The sequence below is a fragment of the Protopterus annectens genome, chromosome 4.part0 (assembly GCF_019279795.1).
Source record: "Protopterus annectens isolate FY-2018-M chromosome 4.part0, PAN1.0, whole genome shotgun sequence".
NCBI classification, from domain to species: Eukaryota; Metazoa; Chordata; order Ceratodontiformes; family Protopteridae; genus Protopterus; species Protopterus annectens.
In genome coordinates, this window is record NC_056733.1 from 906705237 (window position 1) to 906727824 (window position 22588).

Below are 22588 nucleotides of genomic sequence, written 5' to 3' on the forward strand. Positions count from 1 at the left end.
TGGAGTTCCGTTTTATGTATGCATTTTATCTGAGGAAGTCTGGTTGCAGATGAAAACGTTATATGTTTGTTAAGAAAGCGTTAATGTTTTATGTGCCTGAAAGGGCGGTTTTAGTGTGTGGAGTGTTAAATAAAATTTAAACAACATTGAGAAAAGTCGTGGGCTTTTTCCAAGTGCTCTGATTGTTTTTTTTAATTTACTTATTATCTTTAATGGTGCTTTGCTATTATTACATTTTATGTAATCTAGGCTGAACCTTCAAATGGTCAAACTTGATCAGTGATCTTCCCTAGTCAGCAAAATTAAATAAATAAACAAATAAATATTTGTCTTTACTGGTTTATATGAAAGTTGACCAGCTTCAACAAATACACCCCCATTCATTTCATTGATTCTGGTGATTAGCAGTAACATGCGAGCCACAGCTCTGCTGAGTAGCTTATTTATGTATGGATCTTCCAGTACATAAACCCAGAATTCATACATGTCCCTCTACCACTCAGACATGGTTCGAAATGTACCCTACACCTATGTTTACCGGCAGGGCTATGTATTTCTGTTTCTGCTTCATAGATGCTTTGAGATGCTTCTATAAACCGTACATCATATTTTCCTAATATCAGGCTATGTACCTATCTTAAAATGTCATGGAGTTCTGTGAACTGGGAGTCTGACCAACAGTCTGAATCAGTGTTTGCCATCATAGTCACTGAGCCCAAGAAATATGCTTTCTGAATATATTTCTCCGTTTTATTCTCAGTGGCTACTTGTTTATTAGCTTAGTGTTACAAATGACAGCAAATGTCCCATCTTGTTGCATTTCTTACATCTTTTTCCACATGCATTATACTGCTCTGTCTCAGCATATAAACAGTTACGTGTTGTGCATTTCTCTGGCTTGCATTCACTCTCCTTTTTGTGCACAGTTTGTGATTTTTATTGAGGGTGTCCTTTATCTCACATCCACCATTTGCAGTTTTTATATCAGCAGTTTGTTTTAGTAGTCCAGTCTCTCTAGCAATTTGTATAGCGCTTTCTAAAGTTAAATTAATTTCTGACATTAACTTTTGAGGCACAGATGCAGCTAGCTATTTTGCTGCCTGGTGTTGTCCTCTGATCTGGCTCTTTTTTCATTTAAAACTGTAGCAAAATGTTTGCTTCATTTGTAGCAAGCATTTGCTACAGTTTATGCCACACACAGGGTGCTAAAATATTTTAGCTGTGAGCACACATGCAATACCAACATTCAGTTCTGAATGCTTCTAACGCATTGAAGATCGATCACCATTGCTAATTGTATACCTGGTCCTTAACACTTCTCCCGATACTTCAGTATCAGCCAGTCCAATCACAATCCTAGTTCTAATTTGTTAATCTTTAGACTGATTAAACCCAGGAATTTCAGACTGTTTTTGGAACATGTACAAAATGTTCATTGAGCTTAGCTTTTACTGACTCATTTGTAACATTCTGACCCTTAAAATTTGAAAATTAACTGTATATTGCTTACACTCCCTTGCCCAAAGCATACAGTGAAGTTACTTGCATTTCTTCACTTTCTTTATTCAGGTTCACAGAGATATAACTAAGGTGGGGTGAGGGGGGGGCAGCTGCCACAGGAGCAATCTGTTAAGAGAAGGAGTACAGTAATGCCATTGTTTTGGAAAGCTGTCAGGGTATCACAGCTTTATAAATGAACACTAATATTGCTGTTGTCATCATGGCTGTAGCAGTGTGTGTAGCAAACTGTTACATTTGTAGCAAACTGGTTGCTACACTTTTGGAATGCAGAAGAGCTTCACCTTTGACAAGCCTTTTTTTTTTTTTTTTTTTTTTTGCTCCACTATTTTTGAATTGAGGGGGGAACCAGTTTGTGGATCTTCACAAAGTGCCAGATCAGATGACCTAGCTACAATTCTGTAGTTTTGTTGGATTTTCAAAAATGTGCAAACCTCTTCCTGCATGATGGCCAGGTAAATGGTTTCATGAAGGTGAATAGTTTTGGAGAGTTAAATTTGGCCATTTATGATGAAAAGTTGGTTATGCTGGACAAACTGGATGATGTTTGATAAAACAATGATCACTTTGTAAGGTAAAACCAGTATTTTTCTGGTAAAAGTGACTTACTGTTACCTTAATGGTGCTCCCTCAACCTTTTTTGCATTTTTCTGGTCTGAAGCAGTGTTTTCAGTCTTTTTATTTGAAAAAGATCTTGGTTCTAACATAGTGTCTCTATGTGCTCCAAAAGTTCCCCAGTTATCACTTTTGACAGTTTGCATAATGTCAAGAAACATCAGCATTTTAAGTAAAATAACTTTATTTCAAAGTGGTAACCCAAAAGAAAGGTTGCTAATGTTGTTAAAAGGTTCACCTCTTATGATAAACTCTACAGCAACTGGTACAGCATTATGGGATACATGGCTTGTTAATGATACAGTACTATAATACAGATCCACAGCATATTCATGTAAAAAGCAGCGAATACTTTTTAGCATCTTAATTCATGACAGAAGGTATTTGTATCATGTGAGTTTAGATGCATATAAAGTGTGTAATGCTATTTGACAGAGCGTTCACAACATAAAAATTCACTGCATGTTATAATGTCGAATACTATAGAAGAAACGACACCCCTCAGTTTTATGTTTCACATAAAACCTGCTTGTAAGTAATACTCTTAAAGTTTACAATGCTATTTAAGGGGATGAATTCATACAGAGGCTAGAACTATGCCTAAGGTTATAAAAGGGAGAATATAAGTTAATGTTCTGATGCAGAATATCTGACAATATTGTATTAATAATATCGTTCTGTTGTAGCACAAACATACATTTTTCATAAAAAGTTGAATAGTTTATCCAAATGTCATGTTGTGAATGAATGATTTGTTTGAAGGATGTTAGTATGATAATTGTTAAAGGTATCACATTATTAAACAATGAAATTTAAAAGATGCAGTTTAACTCGTGTATAACATGTTGAGCTGTCAGCGACATTGAGTTCGCGAAGTGCTTCTGTAATAAAATCAAGGAAAATTAATTATTTGAAATCCTGGCTTCTGTAAATTACTTTAATTAACCAGGAGAGTCATAGCTTCCCATACCGTCCAATACCTCCTGTGTTCTCCAAAAATCAAATTTGTTGCCCACAGCAGAGGCACGAGTCAAGCGCAAAGCTTATTAAAAGTTTACCAATACTGAAATAGATTGCAGGTGTCATTATTAGAAGACAGGTGATTGAATATCACAGGATTTATTCCCATGATGGTCAGCTCCTATAACTAATGTTTTTATTTTGTTCTAATATTTGCACTTCTGTTCGACTGCAGGTGAAGAAATGCAAGATGTGAGAGAAAGCGATATTTTTTTTTCTATGTGTTTTTTCCCTGCTGCATCTGATGACCTTCAAGCCTTCTTCTATAAGCCATAGTCATTTATTACCACCTCCTATTTCCCGAACTGGCCAGAGGAAGGATGAACATACAGTGTCAGCAGTTGTTTTGTGCCCTTGTCAGCATCTTGGCAATGAAGGAATATTTATTTAGTCCTAACCCTTCTAATGGGTTGGGGGTGGGCTGAAGACTTGCATTATCACAGGGTTTACAGTACTTTACCAAGTGCTGTTGCACTGTTACATGTATTTATGATGAAAGTTACCACTAAAAGGTTTTGACAGCCAAACATATGGCCCTGGGACCACCTCTTGTAGTGCCATTCCTCCTCTGAGGGATTGTGGCATTGAATATCCCTACACTGCCCCAAAAGATTGGGCAAGACCATCCTTCTGAGCTGCTAATCAACTTTACCCTGGGCTGAAGTCAGGGCTTTAGGCCTTGAAAAGTAATTCAAAGAGAACAGTTTCACATATAATGGGAAATGGATATATAACTAAATAATATACAACGAATAATGTCTGACTGAAAAAAAAATAAAAATAAAATGATAGGTCTAAGAAACGATAATTACTGAATATTCTGGGAAGTATGGTGGTGCTGAAGGGAACTACTTTGTAATTTTTTCCTCCTTCTCTTCTGCTTTTTCAAACTTCAGTACCATTTCTTTTTTAAAAAGAGGTAATACTGATTCTGATCCCAAAGACTGGAGAGAACTTATGACAGCAAAGCACATTTATTAAGTTTTTCTTGCTAAAATACTTTTTGTACTGTAGCGAGTTGACAATGACCATTGCGCAATGGCCTTTACCACTTTGGCTAGAGCATCCGGTGTGCCTTCTCAGACTAAAGCTTTGCTGGATAGTGGACAAACTCAGGAACACTGTCTCTTCTAAAGCTGGCCAGTTGGAAGGACAGGTTATTCCTTCCTTCAGCATCATCCTTGGTACTTCGCTAAGATTTTTTTGTGGTTACTGCCTAACCATTCCTGCTTTTCATGCTGTCTACAACCTGAAATATCAAACTGCTGACAGTTAAGGATGAATGTTACTGTCCACACTCACCCCTGACTTGGAATCAATGTTCAATAGTCTGACCCTGCTGTTTTTCTAGCACTTGACTATCCCCCAGCCATCTGTCAAGTAGACCTTGAGTGGTGGGATCTGAATGAAAGCCCTCGAGATGAGAGATTTGACATTCCGATGTGTACCATACCTGTCATATTCTGACTTGCTTTTCCAGCACCCAGGTATGCTGACTTATTAAGGGTTGTATAGGGTCCATGCAAAGCTTTATCCATCTATACCATGAAACTGCCTACTTCCTCAGATGCATTTTAGTAAATCAAAGTTTAAAGGAACAGAATGGAATTATATTCTTACTCAAGGCTGTTATTTATGGATACTCATATTGTGAAATTGCATTTGTTTTACATTGAAGCTGTTAGGTTAGTAGGGACATTTGTTGTATGCGTTAGGAAGCCTGAGAGAGTTTTACAGTTATCTGTATACAGGCAGAGAGTATGACAATTGATGGACTGTGCTGTATCAAATCAGTTTTTTGTCAATTTCACAGGGAAGAAATTCCGCTGGTGTGTCTTATCTGACAAGGAACAGAGGAAGTGTGCCGAATTCTCTAAAGCACTTTTTGCAGTTTTAACTCCAGCAGCACAAAGGTCTTATGGTAAAGTATCCTGTGTGAAGGCCTACAGCACTCTAGACTGCATCAATAAGATCCGGGTGAGTGCTTCTACTTTGCATTTCTTGTCTTTTTTCCTTTTTGTATTTTTTCATCCCCCCAACACATACTCATTGCATATGAGTATGACTGACTTCCGTTGCATAAAAAAGTTAATTTATGAGTTAACTAAGTTTGTAGTGGAAGCATATGGTAGCTTGGATTAAGCATAATTAGATAACGGAGTAAGGAGAATAACAGAAAAGAGTGTCTGTCCTGGAAAATAAACAAGCTACAGTTTTTTTTATATTTGCCACAGGTTCAGTACTTGGGACAGTTATTTTCAATGACTATAGAAATGGCACCACAGAGGGAATAGAAGACTTACATTACACATACATATATGGTAGGATCGGTATGCAGCACTGAGGTGGCAGCGATCAGAAGGGATTTTGAAAAGATAAATGAAAAAGCAGCTGTATACCCACTAGTTTTACGTAAAAAATAAAAGTAATGTGCTGGGGGGGGGGGGGTACGACTACATAATGTGGATAGGGAGATTATACTGACAACTTTAAAATGAGCTGGGACTTGGGATTAATAATATCTGATGACCAGTGTTGTTAGTATAAGATTTTATTTATTTGTTTAACATTTGTTGACCAGGAAAGTCCAACTAGGACAGAACCTATTTTCAGAGGAGGCCTGGGGGGAAATGCTCCAGACGTATGTCTTTGGAATGCGGGAGGAAATGGGAGTACCTGGAGGAAACCCACCCGAACATTTTAGTAATTTCAGTAGAGTTCTACATTAATGTATAATATTAGATATAAGCTGTGTCTGTGACAGTCATGTACTTCCATTATATATGTAAAGCTGAGACAACTCATGAGTGAAAATAAAGTATAAAGCAGAAGCTGAGTGCGGAAAATACAGTGATTGGATGTGTACAGCAAGTCGGGGACAAAGTGGAGATGGAAAAAGCTTCTCTACTGTAATATTTCCTCTGTACTGGTAAATGAATGGACTTTTTCTACTTCTAACAGAATTGACACATATAATAACAAAATAAAAGAAATTGTCTTTAAAGAACTATTTAAAGAGAAACAAACGTACTCTGTTGTAAAATAAGATCAGCCCTGGAGATTATGAAGAACCTGTTAAAAAGGGTTAATGTACTTGTGAAATTAACTGTAAGGAGTGGAAGAAAGGAAGAATAAGCTAGGAAGGTAGGAATACAAAAGACTAAAGGCTAAATGAAAGGAAGTGGAGAACATGGTTAGACATTGGTGTGGGAATCAAACCATGGTAACGTAGCTGTATTAATCTCAACGATTGAAGGTTTACATCTACCAATGCATGAAGAAGGCTGGTGTGGGGAGGGATACTGAATAAAAAGTAATTAAATACAGTTTGAAGAATGTCATCACCTGGTGGACAGGTTTCATGGAAAAGAAAAATAATTAGATAATGAAGGCAAAGGTTAATGCTTTCAGGTCATCTTTTGTATACATTTAACGTTATTGTTGATCAAAATAATTAGCCTTGTAGATCATCGCATTAAAGGTCTGCAGAGAAGTAGTCCCAGAGTTTTGAAGTGAATAGTCTGCCCTCTTGTCTGTTATGTTTTAGCACATTCAGACTAAAACAAGCAAAGGTAGAACAATCCTAATGGACTGTACCAGGAGATCAGGGTTGCCAGTGAAAGAAATGCTGAGGTATATAGTATCCCTCTGCCATTCTTAGTTGAGCTTTGTTTATTTTTATTTGGAGTTTATTCCATTTGAGATAAATTAGGTCAGAGCAGTGGTATGCCTTACAATGAGAATTTGCAGAAGGACTTGCAGTGGTTTTATATTCTCTTTGTAGCATGCTGAATAAAAAATGGGGGTCACAGTCAAGATGATTGAGCCAAAAAGTGTCCCTTTTTTTTTTTACAAGAAACATCTTTTTTTTAAATTATTATGTGTGACACAGACAATCTTACACTTATATAAAAGAAAATAAATCATAGCAGCACAATCTCAGCTGCAAACAGTATACCTTACAAACGGTGCCAACAAAACTGTAGCTGCAAACATTATACATCACTTTGTAATACATTCAGTCATTGTCGGTCAACCGTTACATCGGTCATTCAGATCCTGCCTTCTGTTAAACATTGCTCCTCCTCTGCATGTAGAGGTCCTACAATTCCCATTTTTCCTGTGTAATTTATGTTACCCTTTTCTAAAGATCCCAGTTCCAGTTGTTTTATCTCTGTTACTATCTTTGTTACTTCTAGTAAAGTTGGTTTAGAATTTGATTTCTATTTTCTATTTTCCTTAGTCACTCCAATTTGCTTACCCAGCATCTCTGACAGAGTAGTCTGCAGGCAATTTTTAAAACCAACCAACTCATTACATTCCCAGACAATATGTTCTCAGTTACATCTTTGTTCCCCATCACATCTTCAACATTTTTTGTCTACCTGAGGATAGATTCTTTGGAGCCTGCTTGTGATATAAAAATATCTATGCAAATACTTCCAGGCAAAGATCCTAAATCTTCTAGATTTTGTTGTATACTTGGGACACATACAAATATCCCCCCATTGTTTCTTTTTGAATTGCTTATCCATTCTCTCTTGAGCCAAAAAGTGTCCTTGGTATCAGAACAGGAGCTGTGATCCTGAATCATGGCTGGCTTAAGAAATAACCCTTGAGGTTGTAGAATCATCTGAGTTGCTGATTGGTTTCTGCTGCGGCTCAGCCACAGTGCAGTTCTCTCTGATGGTGCCCATGTATATCCCTTCTATTATTCTTGATGATGTTGTCATAGGTAAAACATAGTAACATGGTTTATCAGTAGTCTAACCAAGACAAGGTAAGCAACAGTGATTTGGTTTTAGCAGACCAAAAGATGAGGGCTCAGTGAAGTAACCAACATTCTGACTGTTGAACGTTCATTGTAAAGTTGTTGGGGTAGTTGAGATATCTGAATCAGGGCACAAATGGAGTCATCCACACATTGTACGATTTTGAATGGTGAGCAACGTTTTCATGTTACTTACAGTTGCTATGAAAAGGAGAATTCCCAATAGTAATCTTTGAAATTTTCTTGGAGTCTAATATGCTCTATTTCAGGTAGTTTAACTTTCTTTTGGTAAGTAGTTCTTCATTAGTGATGTATTATTGTGATTTTTGCCCCCGTACCTGCCAGTCATCAAGCCCCTCCATTTGTTCCCTTGCCTGGGAGTTTTAAGTGGGATCAAGGTTAGATCTGTCTGTAGAGTCATCATTTAGGTACCCATGAGGTTGCATTATACCCTTGCTAACATCTTAGCAATGAGAATGTTTGATAATGGCCTAACCCCCTCCCCGGACAGGGGGATAAGTGACAGACATAACCATGGAGGTTTACATTGGCTTCCCCATGGGAGTTCATACTTCTGTGCATGCATGTTGAAGGGTACCACAAGGTAGTTGCTTGCTGAGCTTAATATCCGACCACAGGTTTTGCATCTGCATTGTCAGCTCTCCAACGAATTGAGGCTGAGTGTGACCAGCTTCTTTTCAATCTCTGAGGATGGGCATCCTCCCTTGTAAGCTCTGTCAGGCACCCTGGTCATCATCTGGGCCTTGGTCAACACTTTATCTCTCTATAGCAGCAGAGATAATGTTTAATCAATGAGATTCCCATCAGAGAGAGAGAGAGAGATTCCAAAGGATTTTAACGTTTGAATGAGTAACTTGTAGTCCTTAGTATCAAATGGTTTGTAGAGAGATCTCAGTACAAAGTATCAGTGACATTTATATTCTGTTGTTTTTTTCCTGATTTGTACTTTTAAGGATATGAGTTGTAAACACTTTTTGACTCAGCCTTAATGTGTGTAGGATATAAAACAGGGTACCTTACTAGTTTATGAATATAAAAAAAGCTGCCAGTGCGCTGTTTTTTCAAGAACTGTACTGACTAGCTGAGGAGACAGCTGTTCTGTAATTGCTCTGTGAACCCATGTGTAATTCAGGAATTGGACTTCTTCTGCTTCCTATGTCTAGATGTTTTATTTTGCAGCTCTCAGCTAGTGATGCTAGTAAGGACCACACTGGTATCAGTACAGGCCTTCAGTCTATGTGGCTTAAGAGAGATGTTTTTTATGTTGTTGTAACTGATGTGTCTTAAGTTTGGATTTACATTGGTTTGCTGATTTAAATGTTTTTATTTCACACATCCAGTTGCTGTCTTTTCATTATTGAGGATATTAGATCGCAGTGTTGCGTTAGCTGTGTAGAGTAGATGATTCCATTATTCGTATAGGAGTATTCAGAGCCATTTTGGGATTCATATATCCAGTTATCTGCAAGTTTCAGGTTACTGGATTACTAAATTATATAGAATAGCCCAGGAGGGTTAAAGATCAGGAAATACAATTGAAAGACTTAGATGCACAGAATACATTATAAAATTTTGTGGGACATGGGAGTCATCTCTGTGGCGTAGAGAGATAAAGCCCTAAGTGCAACCCAGATGACCTGTGATCAATTATCAGCTCAGGTAGATGGAAAAACTAGGGCGAGATAGGTGAGAGACATGTGACATACATCAGCTTTGCCTGTGAGGGAAAGGTGTGGTTGCTCCTCTCCTTATGGTGACCTGGAACTTCAGGGGGGTGGCGTAGGCTGATTTCCTGAGAATAGACCCCCTGGGTTATGGAGAGATGTAAGTGGGTGTGTCCAAACTGGTGCAGTATACCATGTGAAAATGTGTCAAGGAACAAGCATGCCTCCTTACCTGGGGAATAGACGATCCCTCAGTAGTGACGGATTTGAGGGTGGTCTCAGTTGCATGAAAAAAAAATGCAATAATGTCTGCTATGATGATGGGTCAGTGATTACATCTCACATCACAGAGAGCAAATGAGATGGAATCATGGGAACATCTCTCACCCCATGAGGAATGAATGGGGCAATTGATTACAGGGAACCGATGGTTGGCAGGTAGTGGGGTTCCAAAAAATATTTATAACTGTATTAGAACCCAGGCACACCTGTACTGCAGCCCTTAACATACACCTGCTAGCACAGGAGCAACTTAAAAAAAAAAGACTGGGGGAAGATGAAAGAATGTATAAAGAGGTAACAGTGCTGTGCATTGAATGGGCTGAGATGTGGGTAGAGGGGCAGAACCGGAATGTTTTTTGACCTGTGAGAAAAGTCGTAGTGGCTTCTCATACAGACACTTGAGGGGCTTTAGACTGAGATATTCGTGTGTATCTAGGGCAGTAATGTTTTTTCAGAAGCAGCATACTAAACCATGAGATATAATTTGAAGCAGAGTGTTGATGATGTGGTTTGTTGGTGTTGTGTCAAGCTTGCACAGGAAGATGTGAAAAGGAGTGTATTAATTTAAGAATGCATGGCAAAGGCTTAAAGAAATTCTAGTGAGGTGGTCTGAAGGAAATAGGATCATGCCAAACATGGAACCATGACTACTAGTGTGGGCAACAAAATGAAAAAAAAACTGTATAGTTACATGCCAGGAAATGTAATGTTTTATTCTGCAGAATAGATAGTCAAGCTCCATATCACCTGCAGATAACTCACACCTCTTCAGCTGTTGACTGTACCTTACTTCAGTAATATATTAATTATTTTGTCCTTTGCCAGAGGCTCCATTTAATGAGTGTTTCTTGTTTTTAAGGCAAACTTAGCCGATGCTATCTCTGTCGATGCTGGAGATGTTTATACAGCAACCAAGTCATATGGTCTGACTGTTGTGGCGAAGGAGATTTATCCAAATGGTATGTATTACTCCATAACTGAGATCACTGCAGGAATATATGTCAGTTTCTCAGTGAAGATAATGTATGAGCAGAATTTGTTTTTTAAAATGGATGTATTTATGAGACTCATAACCTAAGCGATTTCTGCAGGGGAACCTCTGCAGAACACTAGCTGTTGGTATTCGTTTCCTATGCCTTTCACATGGGTATTGTCCTCAGTCCTCACTTTCAGTGGGTCAGTGTCCACTTTCCTATGCTGCATCCCTACTCCTAGGTTAGGAGATGTGCTTCTGCAAATTTAATTCCATTATTAGTACTGTTCGGATTTGCTTCTTAATAATTGTTTTTGGAAAATGCTTACATTTTGTGACGAAAAACTCCAAATCAACAAAGGGTCAGCACTGCAAATAGATCCCAGAGTAGAACCATCAGTCCACCTGAGTTTCTGCCTTAGCCTTGTTGCAGTTGCCACTTCTGTCACTACATCAATAGTAGCCTGTACCATCTGCCACTTGAGTTTTTTTCACCACCACCCCAGCTGGCCAAGATGAAACCTGGCACTGCCCAGAACAAGCAACAATGTCATAGGTAACAGACAATAACCACACAAGCAAATATATTAGACAAGTGGCAGTTGTGTGTCATGGAAGGATAAAGCACTGACTGCAATCCAAACATCCTGAGCTCAGGGTATGATAGGGAAGCTGGCCTGGGAAGGACACCGAGTGATGAGCTGGTGTCTGCTTGCTTCTCTCTGGGAGGAGGGTCATGGGGTGCATGAGTGATGAGCTGGTGTCTGCTTGCTTCTCTCTGGGAGGAGGGTCATGGGGTGCATGAGTGATGAGCTGGTGTCTGCTTGCTTCTCTCTGGGAGGAGGGTCATGGGGTGCATGAGTGATGAGCTGGTGTCTGCTTGCTTCTCTCTGGGAGGAGGGTCATGGGGTGCATGAGTGATGAGCTGGTGTCTGCTTGCTTCTCTCTGGGAGGAGGGTCATGGGGTGCATGAGTGATGAGCTGGTGTCTGCTTGCTTCTCTCTGGGAGGAGGGTCATGAGGTGCATGAGTGATGAGCTGGTGTCTGCTTGCTTCTCTCTGGGAGGAGGGTCATGGGGTGCATGAGTGATGAGCTGGTGTCTGCTTGCTTCTCTCTGGGAGGAGGGTCATGGGGTGCATGAGTGATGAGCTGGTGTCTGCTTGCTTCTCTCTGGGAGGAGGGTCATGGGGTGCATGAGTGATGAGCTGGTGTCTGCTTGCTTCTCTCTGGGAGGAGGGTCATGGGGTGCATGAGTGATGAGCTGGTGTCTGCTTGCTTCTCTCTGGGAGGAGGGTCATGGGGTGCATGAGTGATGAGCTGGTGTCTGCTTGCTTCTCTCTGGGAGGAGGGTCATGGGGTGCATGAGTGATGAGCTGGTGTCTGCTTGCTTCTCTCTGGGAGGAGGGTCATGAGGTGCATGAGTGATGAGCTGGTGTCTGCTTGCTTCTCTCTGGGAGGAGGGTCATGGGGTACATGTCCTGCTGCAGACTGCAGATCACTGAAGGCACTTGGTTTCAGTCTGGGAAGGGCCTATTGAGGAGTTTCCTTACGCAGTACCACTCCCATCTCTAGAGACAGCTACCTCTGCAAGTTAAGCGTTGCAGTACATTATTTATCCTTCACATAGAACCTGGATGACTGGATGGGCCGTCGAATTTACCCCAGGACAAACTGGTCTACCTCTCCTTGAGGAAGGAGTACAGCCTGAGAGTGGGTATTGCTAAGACATTGATGGTTGTTGAGAATAAAGTCCCTTGAAACTCCTATGAATGAAAAAAAGACAGTAACTTACCTCTCATCTGTCCAGATTTTCTCTAACAGTCCAGATATTTGCTCACATTGTTGGTCTGTTCCTCATAAACGTTTTGGTTTTCTGGCAAATCATTGAGGATTGAAGCCACTAAACAATGACATTTAAGTTTCAGTCTTCATACCCTTCAGAAAATAGATGCTAATGCAAAACCTATTATTTTATATAGTTTATAGGTTTATAAGAGCAATAGTTAATACCTGTCCCTTGTTTTGGGTTTTTGCCCTCTCCATTATTTTTGGCTTTGCCCAGATTTCATGCCCTAGGAGGTTGAGACGGATGTGAGTATGTGAATGTATGAAACAAAATGCACACATACACATGTACACAGACAGACACACACACACACACACACGCACACAAACACACACACACACACACACACACACACACACACACACACACACACACACACACACACACACACACACACACACACACACACACACACACACCTCAGTACTGAAGAATAAGTTACATTCTCAGTGGATCCAGTCCCCCAGGATGTAGTATCATCAACTTACAAAAATCCAGTATCACGGTACCTGTCCAAAAAAGGAATGATCCTGTCTACTGACCTGACTCTGATTTTTCCAGTTTATTAAAAAAAGCACGTGAAGGCATACTCCTTTGTGCTTTTGTCAGGGTAGACTGCTTTCTTTGATTATACCCTGACTTTTGCAGTTTATAGTACTTAAAGATAAACTCATCTGTGATATTAATAGTACAGTTTTGATCCCAATAGCTCCAGTAACTAATTACTCCCCTCCCCATTATGGAGAGGCAGTAAGTTCATTTCCCCTCTGCTTTCTGAATCACATTTTCCCATGTGGCCCCTGGCCTCAATTTTCCTTAGCTGTCAGGGATTCCTCCACCAGGTCATTGGGCAGTGGTTCTAATACTGATATCCATTTGGCCCATTAATTTTGGTGATACAGGAGCTGGTTATTCCCAGGGTGTGTGAGTGCCCGATCACTCACTCATTCCCACTCAGGAATCTTGTTCAGCCCTTCCACTCTCTAGCAAGAATCAGATGGAATTTTGCTACCCAGAGGGGAGGGGGTCTGACCTGTCTCCACTAGGAGCTCCTACAAACCCACTATTGTTTTATTCTGAGGGGAAGCAAACCTCTGCACACTGACGTCCATCAGCTTTAGTGGCTGTAAGTACCACGAGGCCACATCCTTGGTTAGCTCACCCTTCACTAGATACCACCAAGTGCTTCCACTAGGTGTAATACATGTGGCAAACCACAACCACTTCCCTACCCATCAGGATGGGTGAGCCTGCAATAGCCACATTCTCCTAACCTCCTCTGACCAGCTTCTCTATGAACCTGAGTGGCTACTCTCATTCAGATCACCTGAGGTATACACAGGGCTTTATCCCTCTATGTCACGGAGGTGTCTGTAGCTGTCAGGGCTCCTAAAAAATGTTCTACCCTTTTTGACCATTTGCATTATGTCCAACTTTTGATTCTGAAGTGCACTAATAGACGAGATGAGCCGCATCTTGAGCCCAGCAGTCTGTCTGACAGCAGCACGTCAGAAAGGCTGCAATCCTTCTGGTTCCCCCCACTGTGACACCTACGCCTTAGAGGGTTTGTGCCCAGACTTCCTGCCACTGCAGAAGCCTGGAAGGCCCTGTGAAGGAGGAAGCACTTTAATTCCCCTCTGGAGTTCCTCACAAAACATGTCAGTGATGAGAATTATGGCATCTTGCTCACAACCCACCTAATGACCTCACGTTCAAATAGTACTTAAAAGTGATGTGTCAAAGGGGAGGTGGCCCAATGACTCACTGTCCTCCCTGTAGAGGAGGCTCCAAAGACCTCCAAGTCTACCTAGCAGATGTCCTGTGTGGTCTCCTGTTGGTGGATATCCTGAAGGATACCACCAAGGTGGCTTCAGAGAACATTGGTGGTAGTCACTCTTGTCCCCAAGAAGGCCAGTTTCACCTTTCAATAGCCAAGAATGTGGGGTACATTGTTTCATAGCTATACTTTGCTAACTGTCATGAAGGGCTACTTTAAGCCTTGCCAGTAACCCGCAGTCAAAATCAAGCCCTGTATCTTGTGTCTATGAGGTAAAGACCTTAACCATTATATCAAACCCCCAAGCTTGGCACCCCTTGTTTCAGCAACAGCCTTAAAAATGCTCTAATTCTCCAGAGTCCAGCTGTCCTTCCTCCATACAAAGAATCTAGTGTGATGGACAGGCTATGAAATAGGTGTATAGATCATGTATGTTTACGGCTGCTGAATTATTTGTCTCACCTGACAGATTTTTAATGTGACATATCTGATGAAATACACTATACCATTACAATAGCAGGGTAGACCCCTTAAAAACAATCTCTTCTTCAATTCCTCATCTGCTTTGAATATGGCCATCCTTCCAATGCACATTCCTTATATTTCTGCAGAGGGTGCAGCCACAGATGTATGATCCAGGATTGCCATGTGCTGCTACGTGTGGTACAACCTGACAGACTTCAAGGACACAAAGGTAATCTATTTGAATACCCACTTTCAAGGAACCAGTAATTTTGGTCCTGAAGTAAATGCATATTTGAAAAACCCAATGAAGGCATGATGTTCTAGCTGCCTCAATGCTCCTTCAGGATACAGAGGAGTCGGCACGCAGTATGGTTCCTCCACGGCACGCAGTATGGTTCCTCCACGGCACGTAGCATGGTTCCTCCACGGCACGCAGCATGGTTCCTCCACGGCACGCAGCATAGTTCCTTCACGGCACGTAGCATGGTTCCTCCACGGCATGCAGCATGGTTCTTCCATGGCACGCAGCATGGTTCCTCCACGGCACGCAGCATGGTTCCTCCACATCAAGACTGCAAACAAATCAAAACATTATGTCTGCTTCTAGGCAGGAGCCTTTCATTACTAGTTTCAGATTCTTCCATCTAGGTTCACCTTAGCCCTCAGGATGTTTAACAAATGCCCACCAGAGGTTTCAGGGGGCCAAGATTTTTCCCATCTGTAAATGACTGGTCCCTACTGCTTCTATGGCTCAGGCTGTGACTTAAGTAAGATAGTGTCTTTTCAAAATATGTAACTGTCTTGTAATGTTATAGTGACTCTTACAATGTTACAGATGATTCTCTCCTAGCTGCTCACGTTTATCAGCTGTAATATGGACACCGTTCTTCCCAGGACATACTGCCAGTGGAGAGAGAATACAGTCCAAGGTACTTCTCAATCTGGACTCCTAGAGAATCTCAACTGGTCTTTGTGTCAAGACACAAGGTCTGATGACTGTATCCATTCTGATTGTGTCCCACATCAGACTCCTCATAAGGGTGCTAAAAGAGACATCAAGGGTCTAGTGGTCTTAGATAGTGTATATTTACTGGATATTATATCCTATGCTATGTCCTAGTTATTGGAGCATGTCACAGATATCATTCCCTATGTCACACCAGATTCACATCCCCAGATGATGGTCCCAGATGTTATTAGCAGTGTTCCATTTCAGATACTCGGTTCAATGGTCATCATGAATGCATAGGCCCATATACCCCAGGGTCAGTGTCACTAAAATGAGCACATTGCTCAGGAACTCTAGGTGTCCTCTGACTTCACCCTACATATCAGCATCCTAGTGATGAGGGTAGCTCTCTTATCCTTCTTGACTTTTAGGACACCCTCCTTCAAGGTGAGATCACTCTACACTGCGACAAGATGGCAGTGGTTTGGTACAAACAAGGTGAAACATGATCTTATCCCTTGTATGGGAACAGACCTTTAAGTCCATATAGTTTCTAATGACAAAGCACACTCCAAGGGAGGCCAGTTCTCTAGTAGACAGGCTCAACCATGTACTGATGCCTCATGAGTGGTCTGTTGGTCCTTTGTGGCTCAGATGTTGTTCAAAATGTAGGGCAAACCTTATTGCAATCCCTTATTTCCTCTGATTAACAATAAACTGCAGCAGCTGTTTCTCCCCATCCATTCTTTGAGGAGACATCCCATGGACACTCTGCTCCAGAAATGTCCCCTGGACTGCTCTATATTTTTTTTCCATTATTTGTGTTAACTAGGGTTATCCAGAAAGATAAAGTATACAAAACCAAAGCCACTCACATATCCCCTTATTGGCTTCTGTTTCACCTGCTGGAAAATTCCCTGAGGTTGTATCCATCATGGATGCTATCCTTCACTCATTGGGCAAGCATTGTCCAGACAGTGGTCTGCATTAGAGTAACTAGATGAATTCTCCAGTTCTACTGGTCACCAGTAACTGCTTATACTTCTCTTGAGTAGTTCAAATTATTTATTCTTATCAAGAAACAATTGTAAGACATATTTGACCTCCATCCTGGATTATCTGTCTCAGGTTTTTGACTTTGTGCTGAATTATTCCTTCACTAAAGTACATCTAGTAATTATTTCTAATTACCATGAGGGCTTCAGCTGTTCTTCTCTGGCATCATTAAAGGTATGCAAACTCTTCCTGAAGGGGCATTATTACTCATGCCTGTCCGATGGGATCCTCTGTCTCCACAGGATTTATAAAGCACATGCTAAAGAAGCTTACCACTCTCTCTGAACCAGCAGAATTTGCTGATTTGAAATGTCTTTCTTGAAAATTATTTTTTATAGCTATTGCTTCTGCCGGGAGAATTTCTGAGGTGGAAACATGATCTGTTGATCCTGTATATTCAGTATTTCATAGGGACAGGGTCATTCTGCAATGATCCATCCTATGTGCCAGAAATGACCACTGAGACTAACCTTAACCATTCAATCCATGTACCTATGTTCTTCATAGAATATACTAACGCAGGAGAGAGTATCTCCTTTATAGTATGAGATGTACTCTTAGTGAATATTTTATACTGATGATACAAACACCAACTTCTTTGTTTCTTTCTTCAAACGTTTCCAAGATACTTTAACTGGACAATTATCTGACAGTGCACAGTTTTTCCATAATAAATATAATAACCCTCTTCCTTCAATAAGTACCAAAGGCCCATTCAGCTGGAGATGTTATGAAAAACAACTCTGAATGACCTTTTCAGTTGCTACTTTGCGTCATCTCAACAATTATCCATGATACTATAAGCTGGATGTGACATCCAGGACCATGCCCTCTTTTACATCTGCCATTATTAATGATATGTTCCCATAAGAAGGGCCATCCATGGGGATTTTCTTTGGAATTTATTCTGCTGTTATGAAAGTTATGTACCTACCATAAAAATAGATGTGAAAAAATTGGTCCCTGTTTGGTTAACGTGCCCTCCTGCATTCCCTAACATGTGACATAGCTGGTCTTCGAGTTTCTCTAAATTTTCAGATGCCTTTACATGCCATACTGAAGAGCTGGGGGGACTTGGCACTGAGGTGCATTGTGGGATATGGGGTGGATGCCTGGGACAAATTTCTACTTGTCATGCAATGCCTGATGCCCTTTGTCTTGCTATTACAGGAGACACATTTGCTCTTCCATATTTTTAGTTAAGTATATAATTTTCATTTAAAAAGGTCACCTTTCAACCTCTCTTCATCCTCCTAAATTTACTGTCACTCTTCCAGCCATATGGCATTAATTATAATGGCTTTTTACAGCTACGTCCAGACCTTAAATGTAGTAGGTTGATTTTCCATGTTTACTGCTTTTTGGAAAAGCAATTTTCAGAACAGGTTGGTTCTGCATGTATACAAAATGACTACATAGTGGCATTGGCTGGAATCCGCTATCCCTATCAGGACTCCTACCTCTAAACTGAGTAGTCTCTGTAGCGATGATTACTGAAACCAGACTTGTGTGAGTGCAGAGTACCAGTTTTCAGCTCAGGGAAAGCAAGGACTAGAGTTTAGTTCTATTTGTTCATTGTAACAGAAATGTTGGGGGGGCATCTCATCTGTGTCTTGACAATAGAACCTTCTGTTTCTACACTGGATATACAAGGCTTTTAATTGCCACGTTCCAGCTGGCTTTGATTTTACTTCCACAGAGCCCATTAATGACATCAGTAGTTATAGTGGATGTTTCCTGACAGAAAACCTGCTACGATTATTCAGAAAGTTCCAGCATTTTCAGAACTGAGTGTTCAGTTTTTGTCCTATATTTTGCTTCCAGAGTTGACAAGTGTTTTACTATGGTAGCTATAGTACTGCAATACAGAAACTGTGTGGCATCTTTTAAGCATGTCTGACAATAAATTATGTTCTAGTGATTACATATCTATTTAATCTGGGGAGATTATAGTTCCAGTCATTATGCATCTATGTAAACCTGAAGAGTCATAGTTCTAGTCATTATGTCTCTATACAGACTGTGAATGTCAAAGTTCCAGTCATTACATATCTATATAAACTGGAGGGGTCATAGTTCTGGTGATTTGTTATGTATATAACCCAGGGAGATCATAGTTCTGGCCATAATTTCTTGCAGTGCTCACCACCTCCTTCCTCAGGAAGTCTTAAGAGTCATTGCAGTGCACAACATTCATTCGCAAAAGAAGGCACAAGAACATGCATACTTTGCTATTTTGGTTTTCCAGTGGCATTTAGTTATGACTTGTATTCTTGCATCTGTTCTGAGTTGTTAGGCAACATCTGGCAGTCAGCACAGAGGATTAAGGCTGCGTGTTTTTAATGAGATGCTTCCTGTGGTACAGTGTTTAATTCCCTCACCATTCATTGCCTAGTGTGTGCAAGTACTTAACCAGACAGTGCTTTGGGTTATTTGGGAAAATGGGCTAGGTTTCTTAATGGTTTCCTGCACTGCATACCTAGCAATTATGTACAAACCTATCTTCACAGTTCATTTTGCTTGCTGTCATATGTGAGTGATCAAGTGGACCATTTAGTATTGGTGGTTACAGATCTGTCACTCCATAATGGATATTCTCTTGCTGTGGGAGCCTTTCTGCCATTTTCAGGGCTGTTGCACCCCTTCTCAGTCTTCAACTTGATTGCCTAGACTAAAGGTAGTTCTGGCTTCAGATGTTTCTCTGATTGGATGGAGTTACCAGAATGACCACTACATAATCCAAAGGGGTTGGAGTTCTCTGGACAGGAAATGTTGTGTTACAGCTACAGCTTAAGGGACTTATTTTTGCCTTATAAAAACATCCCTATTCAGTGCCTTTGGTAGTTAGTCTGGAGAGCCAGACAGTGGTTTTGCATTTGAACAAGCAAGGAAGATGAAATGTTATCACTTTAGTAGGTGTACCTGAATTTAGGAATGGTCCATGTCACAGCAGATCCTCCTGGAGTCAGTTGTAGTTCATGGAGAATCACATGTCCCAGCTTGCATACTGATTTGCAGCACGGCTTCTCTTATTTAAGGATAGGAAGTAAAAGTGTTCTGGGTGCAGCTGTTGGTGAGCTCTTCTCAGTCTTGCAGGATACAGTGAGAGATGCACCATGGTAAAATGTCAGAGTAATGAACTGTCCCCCTACCGCAGTCATACCAATATCCTATTATTTGACTTTCTTTCCACAGTTACCATAAAATACAGTTCAAACCTGTCAGTGGGCACACAATTTATTTATTTTTCATTTCATTCTGCAATGATCACAGAGATTTGAATTTAAAACTATTTCAGATTTTAAAGCAAAAACATTGACAGCCATTTGCTAAACAAAACAGTCTCAAACTGAAAACAGACTTAGCATGAGCAATATTAAACAATATGAAACTCATAATTATTGAAAATGCATCTGGTAACCAATTAAATTACATGTGTGCTGGGACTCAGTGAAGCAGCATATAGTGAAGCTTTAATTAACATCTATATAAAAGGCATAGGAATTCAAAAGACAAATGTGCAATGCATTTGCTAACACTTAGGGCAGCCCACTGGATGAAGGTGTCCTTTTTCAGTGGTAGCCTGCGAGCACAGTCTGATGAAGTGATTTGGTCAGAGTCACACAGTAAACAAATGAAGGCTGAGAAAATCAAACCTTGCACTACAAAAGCAGCTCATAGCCTTTCTCATCCAGACTTTTGTAACCCAACATAGTGCATTTCACACCTGTGTGCCTGCAAAAAAAGGTTAATTAAAAATGCATTCACAGTTAAAATATTAACATTAAACTCATAGACTTCACGTTGTCCAGTTTATTCGCAGCCAAATAATAAACACACTGTCAACAATCAACAAAAGAAGGCAACCAAGGATTGTAGCTAAAGAACATGGTGCATATGATGGTGTTCCTGTTTACTACAATCAGTTTCTTCCTTTACACCATAACTACTGTGGGTTGCAGGAAACAAGTATTTATACACACCTACGCAACCCCCCCCCCCCCACACACACACATCAGTTACAGCCACTTGCATGACTGTACACCTCAGATATCTGCTTGAAAACAAGTGAATAAATCCATTTATAAGTAATGGGCTAGAAATGTATCTCAACTAACCGCTGACAAAACCTTACAATGGAACCCACTGTAACTTTCCTCTGTACTCCCAATTTTGTAGCTCAAATCGGAAACAAAGATCCAAAAATCAGGAACAGATGTTTTTGTTTCTCTTATATACTTAGAAAGTGGCTAGAATAAAATGATTTGCATTTGCAAACATTTCCTGAAGGATGCAAAGTCTGAAATTCAAGCCTGTCATTATTTAATGACTGCAATACACAGTAAGTTGTCAGAAATCTGCACATTTTACAAGGAATAGACAAAAGTACCTCTCAACTTCTTTACTCAAGAATTCTGGACAAAGTCAAAAATAATGAGGGGACAAAGATACAAATGGTAAATACTATTTAACTGTTTGCTAATTAGGTAAACTCACTGTACAAAATGCCCCCTTTCAGGGATGACCCAGGAGCACTGTCTGAAGGACGATGAAAAGACACAAAATAGGCAAATGGCGATGGAAGGATTCAAACCCTGCACTTTTGACCACAGAAAGCATTTTTTAATAGCTCAGAGTTTTAAGTGCCAGACAACTCCGATTAACTGAAATGTATTTTACGAATAACTATGAAACTCTATAAAGACTAGAATTATTGTCTGACTGTTACCGTCAGTGATTTATCAGAAAACGAAGAAGTTAAGGAAGGTCTGGCGGTTAGTGCAGTGGAATAAGGCTGTAATCGCTTAATGAACTGCTTCCTGTAGTCAAGGATACAAGGTTTGATTCTTCATAGCTCCATTTGCATACTGTGTGACTTTGAGCAAATCATTGCACAAAAAAAAAACTACCTCTCTGGAAGCCAAAAACACCCTTGCTAAACTAATCAGGGAACCTGTATCTTGATCATATCAATCAAAGCCAGACATGAGGTAAAAAATAGACACCCTAGTGAAAAATAACCATAAATCCTACTGTAACTACATTAATAATTTCAGAAACAATACCCAGCACTGTGCAGGGCTAATAGTAAATGCTTTCACATACTCAGAGCACATAACTAATTTACCAGCAGACAAATTCATCCTCAACTTCACTTCACTTTCCCTTCCGATATTCACAGATGAAATACCCATATGTACTTCCTTCCTCAAATTTCCTAAGAACAAATTCTGAAGGCACTATCTAAGCCACAGAGTGCTAATATACTACTGAATAACTTACCAGGCTGCCTCCTGACTAGCCTGAAACATGAACTGTCAGACCCTCTGTGGATGCTATTCAACATTAACCTCAAAACAGCTTTTGTGCAGTTTGAATGAAGGACAGCAATAGCCATTCCTGTGCACAAAGGTGTGGTTACAATGGATTAGGTAATGACAGAACCATACGCCTGACCAGTTCATCTATGCGGCTATGGAAAGAATCATTATGGAACTAAAAGGGATATAGGTGACCTACCAACTCCTAACTTAACCCAGTCTGAATTTGTTAAGGGCAGGTCCTGACTCCTTAACCTGGAGGGCTTTTATGAAAAAGTAACTGAGGTAATGGATGATGGGAAATCAGTGC

General features: G+C 40.3%; 1 protein-coding gene across 1 annotated transcript in view; it reads left to right on the forward strand.

Annotated features, from left to right (window-relative positions):
* The window catches only part of LOC122799664 (melanotransferrin-like), a 560015-nt gene that overhangs the window by 81048 nt on the left and 456379 nt on the right, over positions 1–22588 (forward strand). The window contains exons 2-3 of the mRNA XM_044068867.1: positions 4967–5130; positions 10751–10850. Coding sequence (XP_043924802.1) covers positions 4967–5130; positions 10751–10850 — 264 coding nt within the window. The remainder of the gene's footprint in view (positions 1–4966; positions 5131–10750; positions 10851–22588) is intronic.